At 46.9% G+C, this 17,799-nt stretch overlaps 1 protein-coding gene across 5 annotated transcripts in view; it reads left to right on the forward strand.

The window, feature by feature from the left end:
• The window catches only part of ADGRG2 (adhesion G protein-coupled receptor G2), a 186,751-nt gene that overhangs the window by 84,197 nt on the left and 84,755 nt on the right, over window positions 1-17,799 (forward strand). For 4 of the 5 annotated variants that reach the window (XM_030202278.1, XM_030202281.1, XM_030202283.1 and 1 more), the window contains 3 exons: window positions 3,407-3,454; window positions 12,133-12,219; window positions 16,233-16,274. In XM_030202278.1, coding sequence (XP_030058138.1) covers window positions 3,407-3,454; window positions 12,133-12,219; window positions 16,233-16,274 — 177 coding nt within the window. The remainder of the gene's footprint in view (window positions 1-3,406; window positions 3,455-12,132; window positions 12,220-16,232; window positions 16,275-17,799) is intronic. The other variant, XM_030202280.1, reaches the window with a different exon arrangement.

A 17,799-nucleotide genomic window follows, 5' to 3' on the forward strand; every position in this document is an offset into this window, starting at 1 on the left:
TTAAAACAAATGGGAGAAAATTTTTCTTTACTCAGCGCGTAATTCGACTCTGGAATTCGTTGCCGGAGAATGTGGTTAAGGTGGTTAGCTTAGCAGAGTTTAAGAAAGGTTTGGACGGCTTCCTGAAGGAAAAGGCCATAGAATGTTATTAAATGGACATAGGGAAAAATCCACTATTCCTGGAACAAGCAGTACAAAATGCTTTGCTCCGTGGATCTTGTCTGGTGATTGTGACCTGGATTGGCCACTGTCGGAGACAGGGTGCTGGGCTAGATGGACCTCTGGTCTGTCCCAGTGTGGCGATGCTTATGTCTTATGCTAACATGTGCTTACTTCATCAAAAAAAGGCCTTACTACGGGGTGTACTCAGGTATACCGTGCTAATTGGAGAAGAGACGGCTGAGGGGAGATATGATAGAAGTGTATAAAATAATGAGTGGAATGGATCGGGTGGATGTGAAGCGACTGTTCACGCTATCCAAAAATACTAGGACTAGAGGGCATGAGTTGAAGCTACAGTGTGGTAAATTTAAAACGAATCGGAGAAAATTTTTCTTCACCCAACGTGTAATTAGACTCTGGAATTCGTTGCCGGAGAACGTGGTACGGGCGGTTAGCTTGACGGAGTTTAAAAAGGGGTTAGATAGATTCCTAAAGGACAAGTCCATAGACCGCTATTAAATGGACTTGGAAAAATTCCGCATTTTTAGGTATAACTTGTCTGGAATGTTTTTACGTTTGGGGAGCGTGCCAGGTGCCCTTGACCTGGATTGGCCACTGTCGGTGACAGGATGCTGGGCTAGATGGACCTTTGGTCTTTCCCAGTATGGCACTACTTATGTACTTATGTACTTATGTACTTATGTACCCTTTTACTAAAGAGTTGTTCTGCAGCAATGGGTTTGCCGTGCGCCAATCCAGTATTACTGCAGGAGCCCAGAGATAGTTCCCACCCCCAGCGAGTGCCAATTCAGGCGCTCGAAAAAATATTTTCTATTTTTGTAGCACTGGTGCTTACCTGGCGGCGCAGCACAGCCTGGTTACCGCCTGGTCAGTGCAGGAGCCCTTACCACCACCTCAATGGGTGGTGGTAAGTTCTCCCCCCCCCCCCCCAAATGGCTGTGTGGTAAGTGGGAGGGTCCAAGAAAACAAAAAGGCAGATGATCTGCAAATCCCAAGACGGAAAGACAACAAAGCCGATCAGTAGAAGAAAACCATAAATTTATTAAACAAAAAAAACAAATATTCAAATCAGCCCGACACAGGCCGTGTTTCGCCCAGCAGGGCTGCGTCAGGGGCTACACAGTTTTCTTTTATTGTCAGGGTTAATGAGATATGTATACTGATGTAAAAAAATGTACAAAGAGGTTTTCTAAAATGTAATTAAAAAACAGCCAAATAATCAAAAAAGTGATGGCGTGCAATCCGTCAGATACAATAGCAACTCTGTTTTTTATATCGGTATACATATCTCATTAACCCTGACAATAAAAGAAAACTGTGTAGCCCCTGACGCAGCCCTGCTGGGCGAAACACGGCCTGTGTCGGGCTGATTTGAATATTTGGGGGGTTTTTTGTTCAATAAATTTATGGTTTTCTTCTACTGATCTGCTTTGTTGTCTTTCCAACCTGTGTGGTAAGTGGTTCACTTACCGCACGGCCATTTCTTTTCAAAGAAAAGGAGACAGCCTTTTGCCTGCTGTGGTAAAAGGGGGCCTCGGCGTACATCAAAAACACGCGCTGACGCTAGCGCAGGCCCCCTTTTTACCTCAGCTTAGAAAAAGGAACCCTTTCCAATGAGCACACGTGTCCCACATGCTAAAAATTAGATTTTATTTTTTAGCATTCGGGGGGGGGGGGGGGCGGATCTGGGGGATGGAGAGTGGGCTTGTTCTGCGCTAATCAGTTAGCGCAGCTACATTGCCACGCATTAACCAATTAGTTCAGGATTAGTGCATGAGCCCTTACCACCTACACAAGAGGGTGGCAGTAGGGGGCTCGTGCTGAGAAAATTAGTGTATAGCCAAAGCAGCCATTTTACCCCTATGGTAAAACGGACTGAGCGCGCGGTAATGACCTGCGTAAAAAATTGCACAAAGGCCGCTTTTTACCGCAGTTGGTGAAAGACCCCCAAAGAGTCTAAGGGGAGATTTATTTCAACAGCACAGAGAACTGCTTTCCAGTCTTTATTTTGGGGGGGGGGGGGGCTCATCAGTTTCCTCTTTTTCTGGACTTGCAGCTCAGTCAGAACCAGGGGCGTAGCCAGACTTCGGCGGGAGGGGGGTCCAGAGCCCGAGGTGAGGGGGCACATTTTAGCCCCCTCCCCCCCGCCATTGCCGACCCCGCTGCCGCCGCCACCACCAACTTTGCCTCCCCCCGCTGACGACCCTCTCGACCCCCCCCTCCCGCCACCAAACCACTGTCGCCTACCTTTGCTGGTGGGGGACCCCAACCCCCGCCAGCCGAGGTCCTCTTCTTCCCGCAAAAGGCTTCCTTCTGTTTCTGACGTCCTGCAAAGGCAAGCGACGGCGGGTTGGCGACGGGAGGGGGGGTCGAGAGGGTCGTCGGCAGGGGGGGTCCAGGGCCAAATCTACGGGGGCCCAAGCCCCTCCTGGCCCCACGTAGCTACGCTACTGGTCAGAACCAGAGCTGTAGCTGGGCTCATAACTAAAAAGGGATTCCCCCTTATTTTACAGTACATTCCCATTAGTCCGGTTGAGCCCTACAACCGAGTCACAGCAGGGCAGGTTTTAGACATGGTGGGACCCAGGGCAGAAATTAAGGAGGGGTCCCTAATCCCACCTTCCCCCCCGATCTCACCACCTGCATTGCTAAATAGTAGTAGTAGTAGTACTACGCAGTCCGGGCATCTCTTCCCCTTCTCCCCACCACAGTCCATCTCCCTCCCTTCCCCTCACCCTGCGGTCTTCTTTAAAATTGTTATTTCTGTTCTCAGAGGGGCCCCAGTGCGGCAGCCATCCTCACAAGCTGTCCCAAAGCTTTCCCTCGCTGCCTCATCCGCCCAGACGGAAACAAGGAATTGTGTCCAAGGGGGGCGGATTGCGGCAGAGAGGGAAAGCTTTGGGGCAGCTTGTAAGGATGGCTGCCTCACCGGGCCCCTCTGAGAAGGGAAGTAAATTTTTAAGGAAGACTGGGAAGAGAAGAGGACACGGAGAAGGGTGGGGAGAAGGGGAAGAGATGCCTGGACCCCCCCTGGGTCACAGCTGGGGCCTGATGTCATGCAGTTGGGTGGAAGCTTTCAAATGCTGCTTAGAAACAGTTTCCTCATACAGTAGTGGGTGATATTACACACAATGTCAAAGAATTCAACATCCCTTTTTTCTGTTCCTACCATTTGTTCAAACATCTCTTTTCAGTATATTTTCTGTTTCCTTTTGTTTTCCAGCCAAACACAATGATTCTAATCCTACCACCACCGCAGCACAAAGCACAGGTAAGAATGGCAGCTGGATTTTTTTTTTTCATTTCATTTCATTTATTACCGTTTATATACCGCCCTTGTCCAGAGTGATTCACAAATCAAACAATACATAATAATAAAAACATTATCTAGATTGTAAGCTCTTTGAGCAGGGACTGTCTTCTGTGTATGGTGTACAGCGCTATAGAAATGATAAGTAGGTAGAAAACAAAACTCATCAAATACAATACGTATTAGTGATATGAAACTGTAAGAAATTACAAATTACACTTGAAATTCTATATACAAAACATTGTATACATATAACTCCTAAAATAAGCTAAATTTCCACATACCAAAGTTACGCGACCCCCGGCAGCCACCTTCCGCAAACTATTGAAGACCCATCTTTTTGAGAAAACTTACGGAAAGAACCAAAACACATAAAGCCCACACCCACGGTTCAATAATGCATCAATACAGCCACTCTGAATTCTCATCCCCCGTAATCTCATCACACTCATACTTCTACTCACAGAAAATGTATACCATATGCTTTCTTGTTGTTATGTACTGCCCCTTTTAGTTTCTCGTTGTTTCGCCCAAATGTTTCACTGCTCTTTTCCATTGTTATATTCCTTAATGATACTCTGAGTTTGTCTCGCATAACTCCTCACAATGTAATCCATAACCGAGTAGTAACAAATTGTATTTCTATCACTCACAACTTATTGTAAGCCACACTGAGCCCGCAAAAAGGTGGGAAAATGTGGGATACAAATGCAATAAAATAAAAATAAATAAAAAAAAATACTGAAGTGGAGGAGTGGCCTAGTGGTTAGGGTGGTGGACTCTGGTCCTGAGAAACTGAGTTCAATTCCCACTTCAGGCACAGGCAGCTCCTTGTGACTCTGGGCAGGTCACTTAACCCTCCATTGCCCCATGTAAGCTGCATTGAGCCTGCCATGAGTGGGAAAGCGCAGGGTACAAATGTAACAAAAATAAAATAGATACTATTGGAGATTCTACATGGAATTGCTATTCCACTAGCAACATTCCATGTAGAAGGCTGCGCAGGCTTCTGTTTCTGTGAGTCTGACGTCCTGCACGTACGTGCAGGACGTCAGACTCACAGAAGCAGAAGCCTGCGCGGCCACATTGGTGATCTGCAAGGGCCGACTTCTAGTGGAATAGCAACATTCCATGTAGAATGTCAAATAGTAGCAACAGTGGAGGAGTGGCCTAGTGGTTAGGGTGGTGGACTTTGGTCCTGAGGAACTGAGTTTGATTCCCACTTCAGGCACAGGCAGCTCCTTGTGACTCTGGGCAAGTTGCTTAACCCTCCATTGCCCCAGGTACAAATAAATACCTGCATATAATATGTAATCTGCATTGAGCCTGCCATGAGTGGAAAAGCACAGCGTACAAATGTATCTGCAGCTGTAAAAATAAAAGATCATTTGTTATACCTTTCTTTTCCACAAGGCTTACCAGGAAAATCCTTAGCCTAATTATAACACCTCACCACACTACCCTGACTCTGAACGCCTCTTTCTGTCATTGTTTACTAGTACTTCTTTACCATCCTTAATTTCTTTGTAACACCAACTGTATCTTTTACCCTGGAATGGCGCTGCCATGACAGGTCTTTGTAAGACACATTGAGCCTGCAAATAGGTGGGAAAATGTGGGATACAAGCGCAATAAATAAATAAATACAATACAATACAAACAGATTTCACAGGAAGAACTAAGACCAACAGCTGGAGAGGGAGAAGAGACAGATGTGCAATAGCAGAGAAGGGTTTGAGAGCTAAGACTAGAGGGGGAGAAAGAGGTGAACCTCTTAGTCACTGCATTACATGTGGAGCTGCAAAGTTACTCAGCTCCAAGAAAGAAGTTCGAGGCCAGTCCTGGATTCCTGACAACCCCCTTCCTTCCTGCTGCATTCTGGGACCCGCGGTACTACTTTCAGCCAAAATTGTTGAGGGATAGTCGCTCTTCTGAGAAATACGCTTGGGCTCAGACTCAGTCAAACTCAAATCCTGAAGTTTTGTAAGCAAGTCACTGTTTGATGTCTGTTCATTAATGTCGCCTTCGGCACCTAACCTTTATACCTCTATTCAGGAAATCTAGACTGCCCCAATTTGACTGACTGTACATTTGTCCTTTAGATTGTAAGCTCCTTTGAGCAGGGACTGTCTCTCTTTGTTAAATTGTACAGTGCTGCGTAACCCTAGTAGCGCTCTAGAAATGTTAAATAGTAGTAGTAGTATTACATATAGCAGTGATTTAACCAGAGCTGAGATTGTGATGTCATAATGCCTCATTCCACCAATGCCTAAGAGCCAACCTCATCAGTGATGTCACAATGGCTTGATTGTCCTATATTTGTCTCACTCTTATCTATTAGATTGTAAGCTCTTTGAGCAGGGACTGTCTCTCTTTGTTAAATTGTACAGCGCTGCGTAACCCTAGTAGCGCTCTAGAAATATTAAGTAGTAGTAACTAAAGGCTATGATTAAATATATCTTTAGCAAAGGTAGCAACCATTTTTATTTTTTCTCTCCTCTTTTTGTCTCCGCAAATATGGTAACCCTGGGCTAGGGTCAAACGGCTGTTAAATTACACACAGGGAAAATTAGCAAAATGAACTTTTTGCCCTCTCCCATCCCTCATATGTCCCATTTTCTTTCTGGCATTGTTCCTGTTTAATTCCTGAGCTGATACATGTTTCTTAAAACTCCCTCTGGTTGGTTACTCCCACGTGTAAGAGATCTGAAGCATTGATTCTGGGAAATTTGGACATTCATGATGGTCAGTACGACTACACCACTCTTTCCTTACAATCAAAAGAGTTGAGCTTTGAAAAACTTCTCATTTTACAAGCCCTGTTAGCATTTTGATAGGTGCATAAACTGGTACTTAATCGTTTATCTTGCATAAATGTCTGTCCCTATTTCACAAAGCCTGGGATACGCACATTACAAACCCAAGTGTGGGCAAATGGTAAGGACATGTGGTCTGGGCTTGTTTTGGGGCAAGACGAGGGCATGGCAAGTTCATAAACATTCATTCCCTATTTCCCAAGGGGACTAAAGATCTGTGTTCTAAAAACATTGATGTCAGGAGTTACACCTGCTAACAAGCATGTTGAGGATTTGGGAAACAGCTGCTACTGGAAGGATTAGGGTGGAGATTGCCCCCTTAACCCCCTTGATTTCCCAGTGTTTTTTTGTCTCTCCCCCCCCCCCCCCATGGCAAACTGGCAAGGGAAAGGAAAGGGGGGGGAAGGGGGATTGGACCAGTGGCGTACCAAGGGGAGGGCGGTGGGTGCGGTCCGCCCCGGGTGCACGCCGCTGGGGGGGTGCCGCACACCTGTCCGCTACGTTCGTTCTGTGCTCCCTCTGCCCCGGAACAGGTTACTTCCTGTTCCGGGGCAGAGGGAGCATGGAAACGAACGAAGTGGACAGGCGCGCGGCACCCCCTCCAGCGGCGTGCACCCGGAGGGGGGGGGGGGTTCTTTCACCAGGGGAGGTGTCCTTTCACCGGGGGGGGGGGGTCGTGCTGCACCCGGGGGTGGGGCGCATCGGCAATCCGCCCTGGGTGTCAGCCCCCCTAGGAACGCCACTGGATTGGACTTGATATACCACCTTTCTGTGGTTACAATCAAAGCGGTTTGCATATTATATACGGGTACTTAATTTGTACCTGGGGCAGTAGAGGGTTAAGTGACTTGCCAGTTCCCCAGGATCACAGCCCACTGCACTAACCACTAGGCTACTCACTGTGACTACATTGCGATAGTGTCTGGTTATGTTTCTAAGGTCACAAAGGTAACCGGTTAAGTGCCAGCACATACATTTATTTTTCTAAAATAGATGTTTATTCTGCACACACCTGGCACATAAACGTCCGTTTCTCCTGAATTTTAGAATAAGCTCTACATCAGCAGAGTCTTTTCTAAAATACCGGTGAAACTTGAGACACACTGACTCAGTTCCTGCTTCTATGACCTGTCTAAAATGGGGCTGCTCACCTTCAGAAAACAACGAAGCAGGGGCGTAGCCAGACCTCGGCGGGAGGGGGGTCCAGAGCCCAAGGTGGGGAGGCACATTTTAGCCCACCACCGCCCCTCCGCCGCCACTTTTGACCCACCGCTGCTGCCGCCACCACCACCACAAGGTACCTTTGCTGGCAGGGGTCCCCAACCCCCGCCAGCCTTAGTCTTCTTCAGCGCCAGTCTCCGGCACGTTCGCTGATCTGTGCTGTGAGTCCTGACATCCTGCATGTTCCTTTAAGTGAAACTGAGCTCAGTTTCACTTAAAGGAACGTGCAGGACATGAGGACTCACAGCACAGATCAGCGAACATGCCGGAGACCGGCGCTGAAGAAGACTAAGGCTGGCGGGGGCTGTAGACCCCCGCTAGCAAAGGTACCTTGCGGCAGTGGCGGTTGGGGAGGTTGAAAGTGGTGGGGGAGGGTCGGCAGCGTGGGGGGTTCAAAAGTAGAGGGGGCCAGGACTAAATCTGTGGGGGCCCATGCCCCCATGGCCCCACCTAGCTACGCCCCTGCAACGAAGTATCAGAGCAGAAAGGCAGGAGTATAATGGATTTCCTTAATACAACGGTAACATTTACATTTTTTCCCCCAATTCTGTTGCTTTTTTTCTCTCTCTCTCATGCGCGCGCACACAGACACAAACAAGAACATGCACAAACATACATAGTAACGGTTACATAGTAGATGACGGCAGAAAAAGACCTGCACGGTCCATCTAGTCTGCCCAACAAGATAAACTCATTTGTGCTACTTCTTATGTATACCTTACCTTGATTTGTATCTGCCATTTTCAGGACACAGACCGTAGAAGTCTTGCCCAGAACTAGCCCCACCACCCAAACACCAGCCCCACCTCCCAATCTCGGCTAAGCTTCTGAGGATCCATTTCTTCTGCACAGGATTCCTTTATGTTTATCCCATGCATGCTTGAATTTTGCTACCGTTTTCATCTCCACCACCTCCCGCGGGAGGGCATTCCAAGTATCTACCACTCTCTCCGTGAAAAAATACTTCCTGACATTTTTCTTGAGTCTGCCCCCCTTCAATCTCATTTCATGTCCTCTAGTTCTACCGCCTTCCCCTCTCCGGAAAAGGTTCGTTTGCGGATTAATACCTTTCAAATATTTGAACGTCTGTATCATATCACCCCTGTTTCTCCTTTCCTCCAGGGTATACATGTTCAGGTCCGCAAGTCTCTCCTCATACGTCTTGTAACGCAAATCCCATACACATGCACACACAAACACATACACATGTGCATGCGCACACACAAACATAAAGATGTACACACAAATACATACACACATGCACACACTTACATGCACACACAAACATTCACATGCATGCACAAACACATGCACACACACTCATGAACATGCACGCACAAACACACATGGACAAACACACATACATGCACGCACACCCATGTATGCATAAGCATACACACATGTATGCACAAACACACATGTGTATGCACAAACATATACACATACACACATAGAAGCACACATGCACACACAAACACATACAAAACACACACAAACATATAAAACACATAGAAATACACAAAACACACACCTACACACAAATTGTTACATTCGAATTTGTCTTATGTTTCAAGTTTCTAAATTTGATATACCACCCATTAAATCAGCTTGTCAGAGTGGTTTGCATGTCCCGGTATGAGTTAAACGTATTGTTTTTATATCACAAGGAATGTCAGGTCTCATTATTGCCCTCAGTTCAAGCTCTTCTATTTCCGATAGACCAGCTTTGCCGGTTTGTGGGTGGGTGGCGCCCTCTTTTGTCACAATATGCCACTAACAACCGGAATTGTAGAGGGCTTTCAAACTTTTTCTTGTGGAATCTTTAGATTTTCAGATTTCACAGTCTAAACTCCCCATCCCATTTGGCTGCTCCTCTCCTTACTTAACTCACAGTGGGCATTGTCTCCATTTATTTGCATATGCAAATCTATCTCCTGTAAATTCATTTTGGATAGCTTGAAAACCAGGACAGGGTTCTCTAAAGGACTTTACCAGTCTGACTCATGAAAGACAGTGGAGCCGAAGCACAAAGCATTAGTGCAGCTTTAACCCAGTTGAGCAATGCTCGAATGGTTTCAGCACAGGTATTAACTCACATGTTAATGCGGTCATTTGGCATTCCTCACAAGGATCCTCTTCAGCACACACAATACACCCACAACAATTTCTCCACACAGAGTACCTCTGTCTTAATTTTAGCTCCGATTGAGGGCTTTTAATTCTCCTCCACTACTCTGTTTCCGATCAAGCCAGAGACTCCACAGTTTACTCCGCCGGAAAGGACCCAATCCCACACTCACACTTATTAGACTCAAAGAAGTGTGTTTGGCAGGGCTTTCTTTGAGGGGGTACTTGGGGGTACTGAGTACTGGCACCATTTCCATTGTCTGCTAAAACTAACCCAGGCTCTACACTCCAATTCTGCCTTGTCATAGATCCTGTGACTGGTTGCCAGGGGCCTGGCTATTGTGGGGTGGGTCCCACAGTGATTACCCCACCCCTGAAGGGTGACCTAGCATTTTAGTATCTGCACCTTTTATGCTAGATAAATCACACTGGTGTTTGGTGGCCTGTGCAACCAAGTACAGTAAACAGCTTAGCATTAAGTGCAGTTGATCGTACCCAGGGGTTTAGCTAGGTGCGGCCACGGGGGCATAGGCCGCCGCAGATTTAGCCCTGGGCTCCCTGCTTTTATCCCCCGCCGCTGACCCTCCCCCACCACATTCGACCCCCCCTCCCGCCGCCACCAACCCTCCCCCGCTGCCGCCGTCAGGTACCTTTGCTGACGGGGGGAGCGCTTACCACTCATTGAGTTGGCGGTAAGGTCTCCCGCGGTAACCAGGCAGTATACGGTGCTGCCTGATTACCGCCAGGTAAACCCGGCAGTAAAAATATGGAAATACATTTCTGTATTGCTGGAAATGGTGTTTGCTGGGGGCAGAAATACCACTGGGCTGCTGCAGTAGCCCAGCGGTACATCTGGACTGGCGCACAGCAAGCCTATTGCTGCGTGCCAACTCTTCAGTGAAAGGGTCCCTGAATCCAATATGGCACCTTATAAAAGGATTCCTATGTGTCCTACCTGGGAACCTAGAGTGCATTAGCCACCATCAAAAAGTATTCTTCTCTCTCTGGAAACTAAAACGTATAAAACCTTATTTCCCTAGAGAAGTATTTCGCAATTTAGTTCAATCACTAGTTTTAAGCCAACTTGATTACTGCAATGGAATATATGGAAGGTGTAAAGAAATGCTTCAAAAAAAAAGTTACAAACTGCCCAGAATACAGCTGCTAGACTGATCTATGGAAAATCGAGATTTGAAAGTTCAAGACCACTTCGTGAAAAACTGCACTGCCTTCCTGTCAAGGACCGAATAACTTTTAAGGTTTGCACCCTGGTGCATAACATTTTTTTATTTTTTGTTACATTTGTACCCCACGCTTTCCCACTCATGGCAGGCTCAATGTGGCAATGGAGGGTTAAGTGACTTGCCCAGAGTCACAAGGAGCTGCCTGTGCCTGAAGTGGGAATCAAACTCAGTTCCTCAGGACCAAAGTCCACCACCCTAACCACTAGGCCACTCCTCCACTGCTGCTACTATTTGAGATTCTACATGGAATGTTGCTATTCCACTAGCAACATTCCATGTAGAAGTCGGCCCTTGCAGATCACCAATGTGGCCGCGCAGGCTTCTGTGAGTCTGACGTCCTGTACATAAGTCAGACTCACAGAAACAGAAGCCTGCGCAGCCTTCTACATGGAATGTTGAATGTTGCTAGTGGAATAGCAACATTCCATGTAGAATCTCCAATAGTAGCAACATTCCATGTAGAATCTCCAATAGTATCTATTTTATTTTTGTTACATTTGTACCCTGCGCTTTCCCACTCATGGCAGGCTCAATGCGGCTTACATGGGGCAATGGAGGGTTAAGTGACTTGCCCAGAGTCACAAGGAGCTGCCTGTGTCTGAAGTGGGAATCGAACTCAGTTCCTCAATTCCTCAGGACCAAAGTCCACCACACTAACCACTAGGCCACTCCACCAAATCCTCTATGGTGAAGCTCCTGCTTATATGGATACCCTTATCAACTTGCCACCAAGGAATTCTCACAAATCATCTCGTTCGTACTTAAACCTCCATTACCCAGCGTGCTGTGGCCTCGAATATAAGACCACTTATGCATCCACCTTTCCCTAGATTAGCGCACATTTGTGGAACGAATTACCTAAATCTGTAAAAACTATTCATGATCATTCGACTTTCAGAAAATCTCTCAAGACAAATGTATTTGGAAAAGCTTACGCCAAAGTCCCTCCTTGTATCCATAACTCCTGAACTGTAGCTATCGTAACGACTTATTGAACCCTATTGCCCTTCTCCTTCTCTTCTCCTCTGTAATTACTCCCTAACCTCTTCAACGTCAATGTACTTGATTGTTTATTGCCCGTTTGATGTATGTCTTTCAGACTGATGTAAGCCACGTTGAGCCTGCCCATGGGTCGGAAAATGTGGGATCTAAATTCTATAAATAAATAAAAATAATATTTCACCCAAAGTATTGATTCTTTTGGTAACACCACTTATGTTTCTGTAAGCAGCTGCGGTAAACCTTTTGGACATCAAATCTGTGGTTGACCTTCTGACCAATAAAAGAACCAGTAGAAAAAAGATCTCTGCCCATAAAGGTAAGAAATCATATTCTGTTTTTCACTTCCAGGAAAATTTGTAACCAACATCTGCAAAATATATTGTAATCGCCGTCAAAATACTGTGTTATTGTGAAATGCTTTAGGTCAAAATTCTTTTTTTTTTTTAAAAGAAGATATTGTATACATATGATATAATGGACCTTAGGAAAATGGAAGACTGGGCATCCAGATGGCAGATGAAATTTAATGTGGACAAATGCAAAGTGATGCACATTGGAAAGAATAATCCGAATCATAGTTACCTGATGCTAGGGTCCACCTTGGGGGTCAGGACCCAAGAAAAAGATCTAGATGGCATTGTAGACAATATGCTGAAATCTGCCCAGTGTGTGGCGGCAGCCAAGAAAACCCCCAGGATGTTAGGAATTATTAGGAAAGGGGTGGAGGAGTGGCCTAGTGGTTAGAGTGGTGGACTTTGGTCCTGGGGAACTGGGTTCAATTCCCACTGCAGGCACAGGCAGCTCCTTGTGACTCTGGGCAAGTCACTTAACCCTCCATTGCCCCATGTAAGCCGCATTGAGCCTGCCATGAGTGGGAAAGCGCAGGGTACAAATGTAACAAAAATAAAATAGATAAGATTGAAAATACTATAATGCTTCTGTATTGCTCCATGGTACGACCTTACCTTGAGTATTGCATTCTATTCTGGTCGCCATATCTCAAAGAGGATAGAGCGCAATTAGAAAAGAGTGAAAGAAGAGCAACCAAAATGATAAAGGGGATGGAACTTCTCCCATATGATGGCTAAAGAGGTTAGGGCTCTTCAGCTTGGAAAAGAGATGGATGAGGGGAGACATGATTGAGGTTATACTTTGCAGCACTGACTCTCGCCATCCAGACAGCCATTGCTTTTCAGTGCTACTGTCCGATTGAGGATATTTCATAAACGGGATTTTACAGCCAGGACTTTGACAACCATCCTGTTGTTTAGCATCTTTGCTATAACATCAGAGATTCACCAGAACCCTGAGGCGGGCCTTTTGTGCCGAAACACGGCCATGTCGGGTCGTTTTTTAGCTGTTTGCCAATAAAGACTACTTGATATCCTCCTTGCATCATAGTAACATAGTAGATGGCGGCAGAAAAAGGCCTGCACGGTCCATCCAGTCTGCCCAACAAGATAAACTCATATGTGCTACTTTTTGTGTATACCCTACTTTGATTTGTACCTGTCCTCTTCAGGGCACAAACCGTATAAGTCTGCCCAGCACTATCCCCGCCTCCCAACCACCAGCCCCGCCTCCCACCACCGGCTCTGGCACAGACCATATAAGTCTGCCCAGCACTATCCCCGCCTCCCAACCACCAGCCCCGCCTCTCACCACCGGCTCTGGCACAGACCGTATAAGTCTGCCTAGCACTAGCCCCGCCTCCCACCACGGGCTCTGGCACAGACCGTATAAGTCTGCCCAGCACTATCCCCGCCTCCCAACCACCAGTCCCGCCTCCCACTACTGGCTCTGGCACAGACCGTATAAGTCTGCCCAGCACTATCCCCGTCTCCCAACCACCAGCCCTGCCTCCCACCACCGGCTCTGCCACCCAATCTCGGCTAAGCTTCTGAGGATCCCTTCCTTCTGAATAGGATTCCGTTATGTTTATCCCACCCGTTTGAATTCCGTTACCGTTTTCATTTCCACCACTCTCTCTGTGAAAGAATACTTCCTGACATTTTTCTTGAGTCTGCCCCCCTTCAATCTCATTTCATGTCCTCTAGTTTTGTTTGTTGCTCACGTTCACGTGAGGTCTGCTCCTCCTTTTTTGTTTGCGTTGGGCTACTTTTGGCCACAAATTGGGGCTGGGAAATTTTCAGACATCTGACAACTCAGTGCAATATTCAACACTTACTCACCTAAGCGACATCACATAAAGATAGGACTGACAGGCAGGTTACATGCTAAATATTGGCTTAAAGGCCAATTTTGCCCCTGGATTACCCACAAAATAGCCGGCTTTCACTTTAGTGGCCACTGGTGATAATCAGTGGCATTAGCTGGTTAAGAGCCACTGAATAATAGCAGATAGCTCCACACAAGCAATTCAACTGGCCAGAAGCCATTGGGGTAGAGAGGATATTTTGGATCTCTAAGGGAGCGATAGGAAGGGTAGATAGCATGGATGAGCAGACTGGATAGGCCATACGATATTTATCTGTCTACATTTTTCTCTCTTTCTTACTTCAACTAGTCTAAATCGGGCTACAGTTAACCCTATTTGTGGAGCTCTTAGTAACATTATGTTGGTTTGGGAACAAACTGGATTCTTGTTGGACCAGAGATGATGTTGCCTGTGACATTTTTAAGACCACAGAAGTCCCTTCTTCAGATATGACAAGCAGAAGTGTAGCCAAGTTTTGACGGCAGGGGGGAGCAAACCTTTTGTAAAGTGGGTACTGGTGTGAGGATGGGGCCGAATCGCATAGGTGTCTTTTCATTCAGGGAGTGCCCCTCCCCCAGCTATCTGCATGTAAAATTCTGTTAATTTAGTTGTTACATAACATAACATTTTATTTTTATAGCCCACAAAAAACTGGATAACCCAGGAATGCAATAACAACTCAAGATTTAAAAACTAGTACAATCACTTCCTTTCATAGTTCAAAAACAAATATTCTCAAGCAATCGTCTAAAATTATGCTGATATGGTCAGAGAAGGACCTCTTAGTTCACCCATCCTGCCCACTTATGCCCTATCTTCCTTTTCCGAAATCACTGAAGAAGAAACTTTACTTCTTCTTCAATCCTCAAAACTAACCACCTGCTCCTCTGACCCTATTCCCACTCACCTACTCAACACTATCTCTCCTGCTGTCACCCCTTTCATCTGTCATATCCTCAATCTGTCACTCTCCACTGCGACTGTCCCTGATGCCTTTAAGCATGCCGTAGTCACCCCGCTCCTCAAAAAAACCTTCTCTGGATCCTACCTCTCCTTCCAACTATCGCCCCATCTCCCTCCTTCTCAACTGGCTCCCTATCCGTTTCCGTATACAATTCAAGCTCCTCTTGTTGACCTATAAGTGCATTCACTCTGCAGCCCCTCACTACCTCTCCACCCTCATCTCTCCCTACACTCCTTCCCTAAAACTCCGTTCACTGGGCAAATCTTTCCTAATTGCACCCTTCTCCTCCATCGCTAACTCCAGACTCTGCTCCTTCTATCTCGCCGCACCTTATGCCTGGAAAAGGCTTCCTGAGCCATTACGTCTAGCTCCATCCCTGGCTGCCTTCAAATCCGGGCTAAAGGCCTACCTGTTTGATGCTGCTTTCGACTCCTGACTTGTAACTTTTATCTTATCCTTATGTGTCCTTCTGTCTGTCCTTCCCTTATCCTTTTTGGTCCTGTCTGTTTGTCCTGATTTAGATTGTAAGCTCTTTTGAACAGGGACTGTCTTTCTTCTTCATGTTCAATTGTAAAGCGCTGCGTACGACTGGTAGCGCTATAAAAATGATTTATAGTAGTAATAGTAGTACTATCTTTTATGTCACCTCTGATCATCTTTCTCCTACACCCTAAAGCCACTTAATAAATGTATGTGCCAGTTGCGTAGCCACAGGTGGGCCTGGGTGGGCCGGGGCCCACCCACCTAGGGCTCAGGCCCATCCAACAGTAGCACATAGTAATGAAAATGCTGCTCTCCACAATACTGGCACCTTCACATGCTCAGTTTTCAGCGCATGCCTGCTGCAGACTACCAAGGTGGAGACTGGAGAGAAGCATTTTCCCACCAGCTGAGATATTTTTTTGGTGTGGGGGTGGGGGAGAGAACATTTGGTGCCCACCCACTTCTTGCCTAGGCCCACCCAAATTCTGCTGTCTGGCTACGCCCCTGGTATGTGCCACTGGGGGTGGATGATATCTGTCCTTCTGAATGAAGGATGGCCATGGGGAAGGGGGGGGGGGGGGCAGCAGGTATAGCAGGTGACAGTTTACATGAGAAGGAGTCCAATCATTATATTCTGTAATATCTGGATTTTCTTTCCCCGCAGGTAATGACAGCATCATTAAGAGCGATTCCTCTAATGTTACAGGTAGGACTCCTGCATGCAGTCAGGGCTTCCGCTAAGCAGTTTTGAGCAGCTCAGGAATCCTCCGCCTGCATTCCCGATGGCGGGAGGCGGTGCAGTGATGCCATGCTTTCAGTGGTGAGAGATCTGCGATCTTCCAGGCCCTTGAGATTGAAAGCGCAATATCATTGTAGCTCCCCTCACCTTCAGGAATGCCAGCGGAGCATTCCCACACAGCCCAAAGCTGTGTAGCGGAAACCCTACCCACAGTAACGTTAATGGTTTCATACCTGCTCTCTGATTCTATCATCACACGATAGATATTTAAATGCTGAATATGAGATGATTAAAGGGTATTTTCTTCTCATCAAGAAATAATTTACAGGACAGGATTCAAAACATTTATTTAGGCAGGGATTTAAGTGTTATAACTGTCTATCTGGAAAATTGCCCTCTTCCAATATGTTTGAAAATACCCATATTTATAGGAAGCCTTGCTAGAAGCGTGTTTTAGAGAGATCAGAAAATCATGTGCATAGCTTACATTTTCAATATGTTTGTTATTTGCTGAAGAAAACCTACTCATGCAACAAGCAGGTACTAATGTAGTACAGCATCTGCGGGTGAAAGGTGTCCATGGACGTTAACCCAGTGCAGCAGTCTAAAAATGCATTCCCTCAAGGCTCCAGTTACGTAGACATTTTGAGCTAGTCCAGATATCATTATGAGCAAACTATTAGGCACTCCTGAACAGGTGAGATGGTCTTCGTCTTACCTGAGTAGGTAAGATCAGTGGCGTTCCTATGGGGGGGCGGACACCCAGGGCAGCGTCCCCGCCCCCGGGTACAGTGCCCCCCACCCACGCAGTGCGGACCCTCCCCCTGGGTGCACGCCGCTGGGGGGGGTGCCGCAGCGCATGCCTGCTGCGAGTTTACTAACTTTGCTCGTTGGCTGCAGCTCCCTCTGCCCCGGAACAGGAAGTAACCTGTTCCGGGGCAGAGGAAGCTGCAGCCAACGAGAGAAGTTAGCGAACTCTCGCAGCAGGCGCGCGCCGCGGCACCCCCCCAGCGGTGTGCACCCGGGGCGGACCGCCCCCCCCTTGGTACGCCACTGGGTAAGATGCTGTTCATGATACCTAAGCAGATGAGATGGTCTTTGTCATACCTGAACCTGTGAGCTGGTGTTCATGCCTGAAAGGTGAGATGGTCTTTTTCATACCTGAACAGATGAGAAGGTCTTCATGATACCTGAGCAGGTGAGATGGTCATACCTGTTAAAATAAAAACTAAGCGGGTGCAGAGTTCTCTGCAGTGAGAGTCTCGTGGTATCCACTATCCTGTGTTCAGAAGGAAGATACCATGAGAGATTCTTGAGCAGGGCTGTGCTAACCCGGTAAGCGGGGTAAGCACGGCAGGGGGGGGCGCCTCACCTTCAAGGGCGCCGCCGCCGGCCGAGTCAGCGTTGTGTTTAATAAAATTAAAAAATACAAACCTCTCGAGTCGCGTTGGCGCCTATATGCGCATGCGCTGCTGGCTCTGGCTGCTGCCTT

This window comes from Microcaecilia unicolor, chromosome 4, assembly GCF_901765095.1.
Source record: "Microcaecilia unicolor chromosome 4, aMicUni1.1, whole genome shotgun sequence".
Classification (NCBI taxonomy): Eukaryota; Metazoa; Chordata; class Amphibia; order Gymnophiona; family Siphonopidae; genus Microcaecilia; species Microcaecilia unicolor.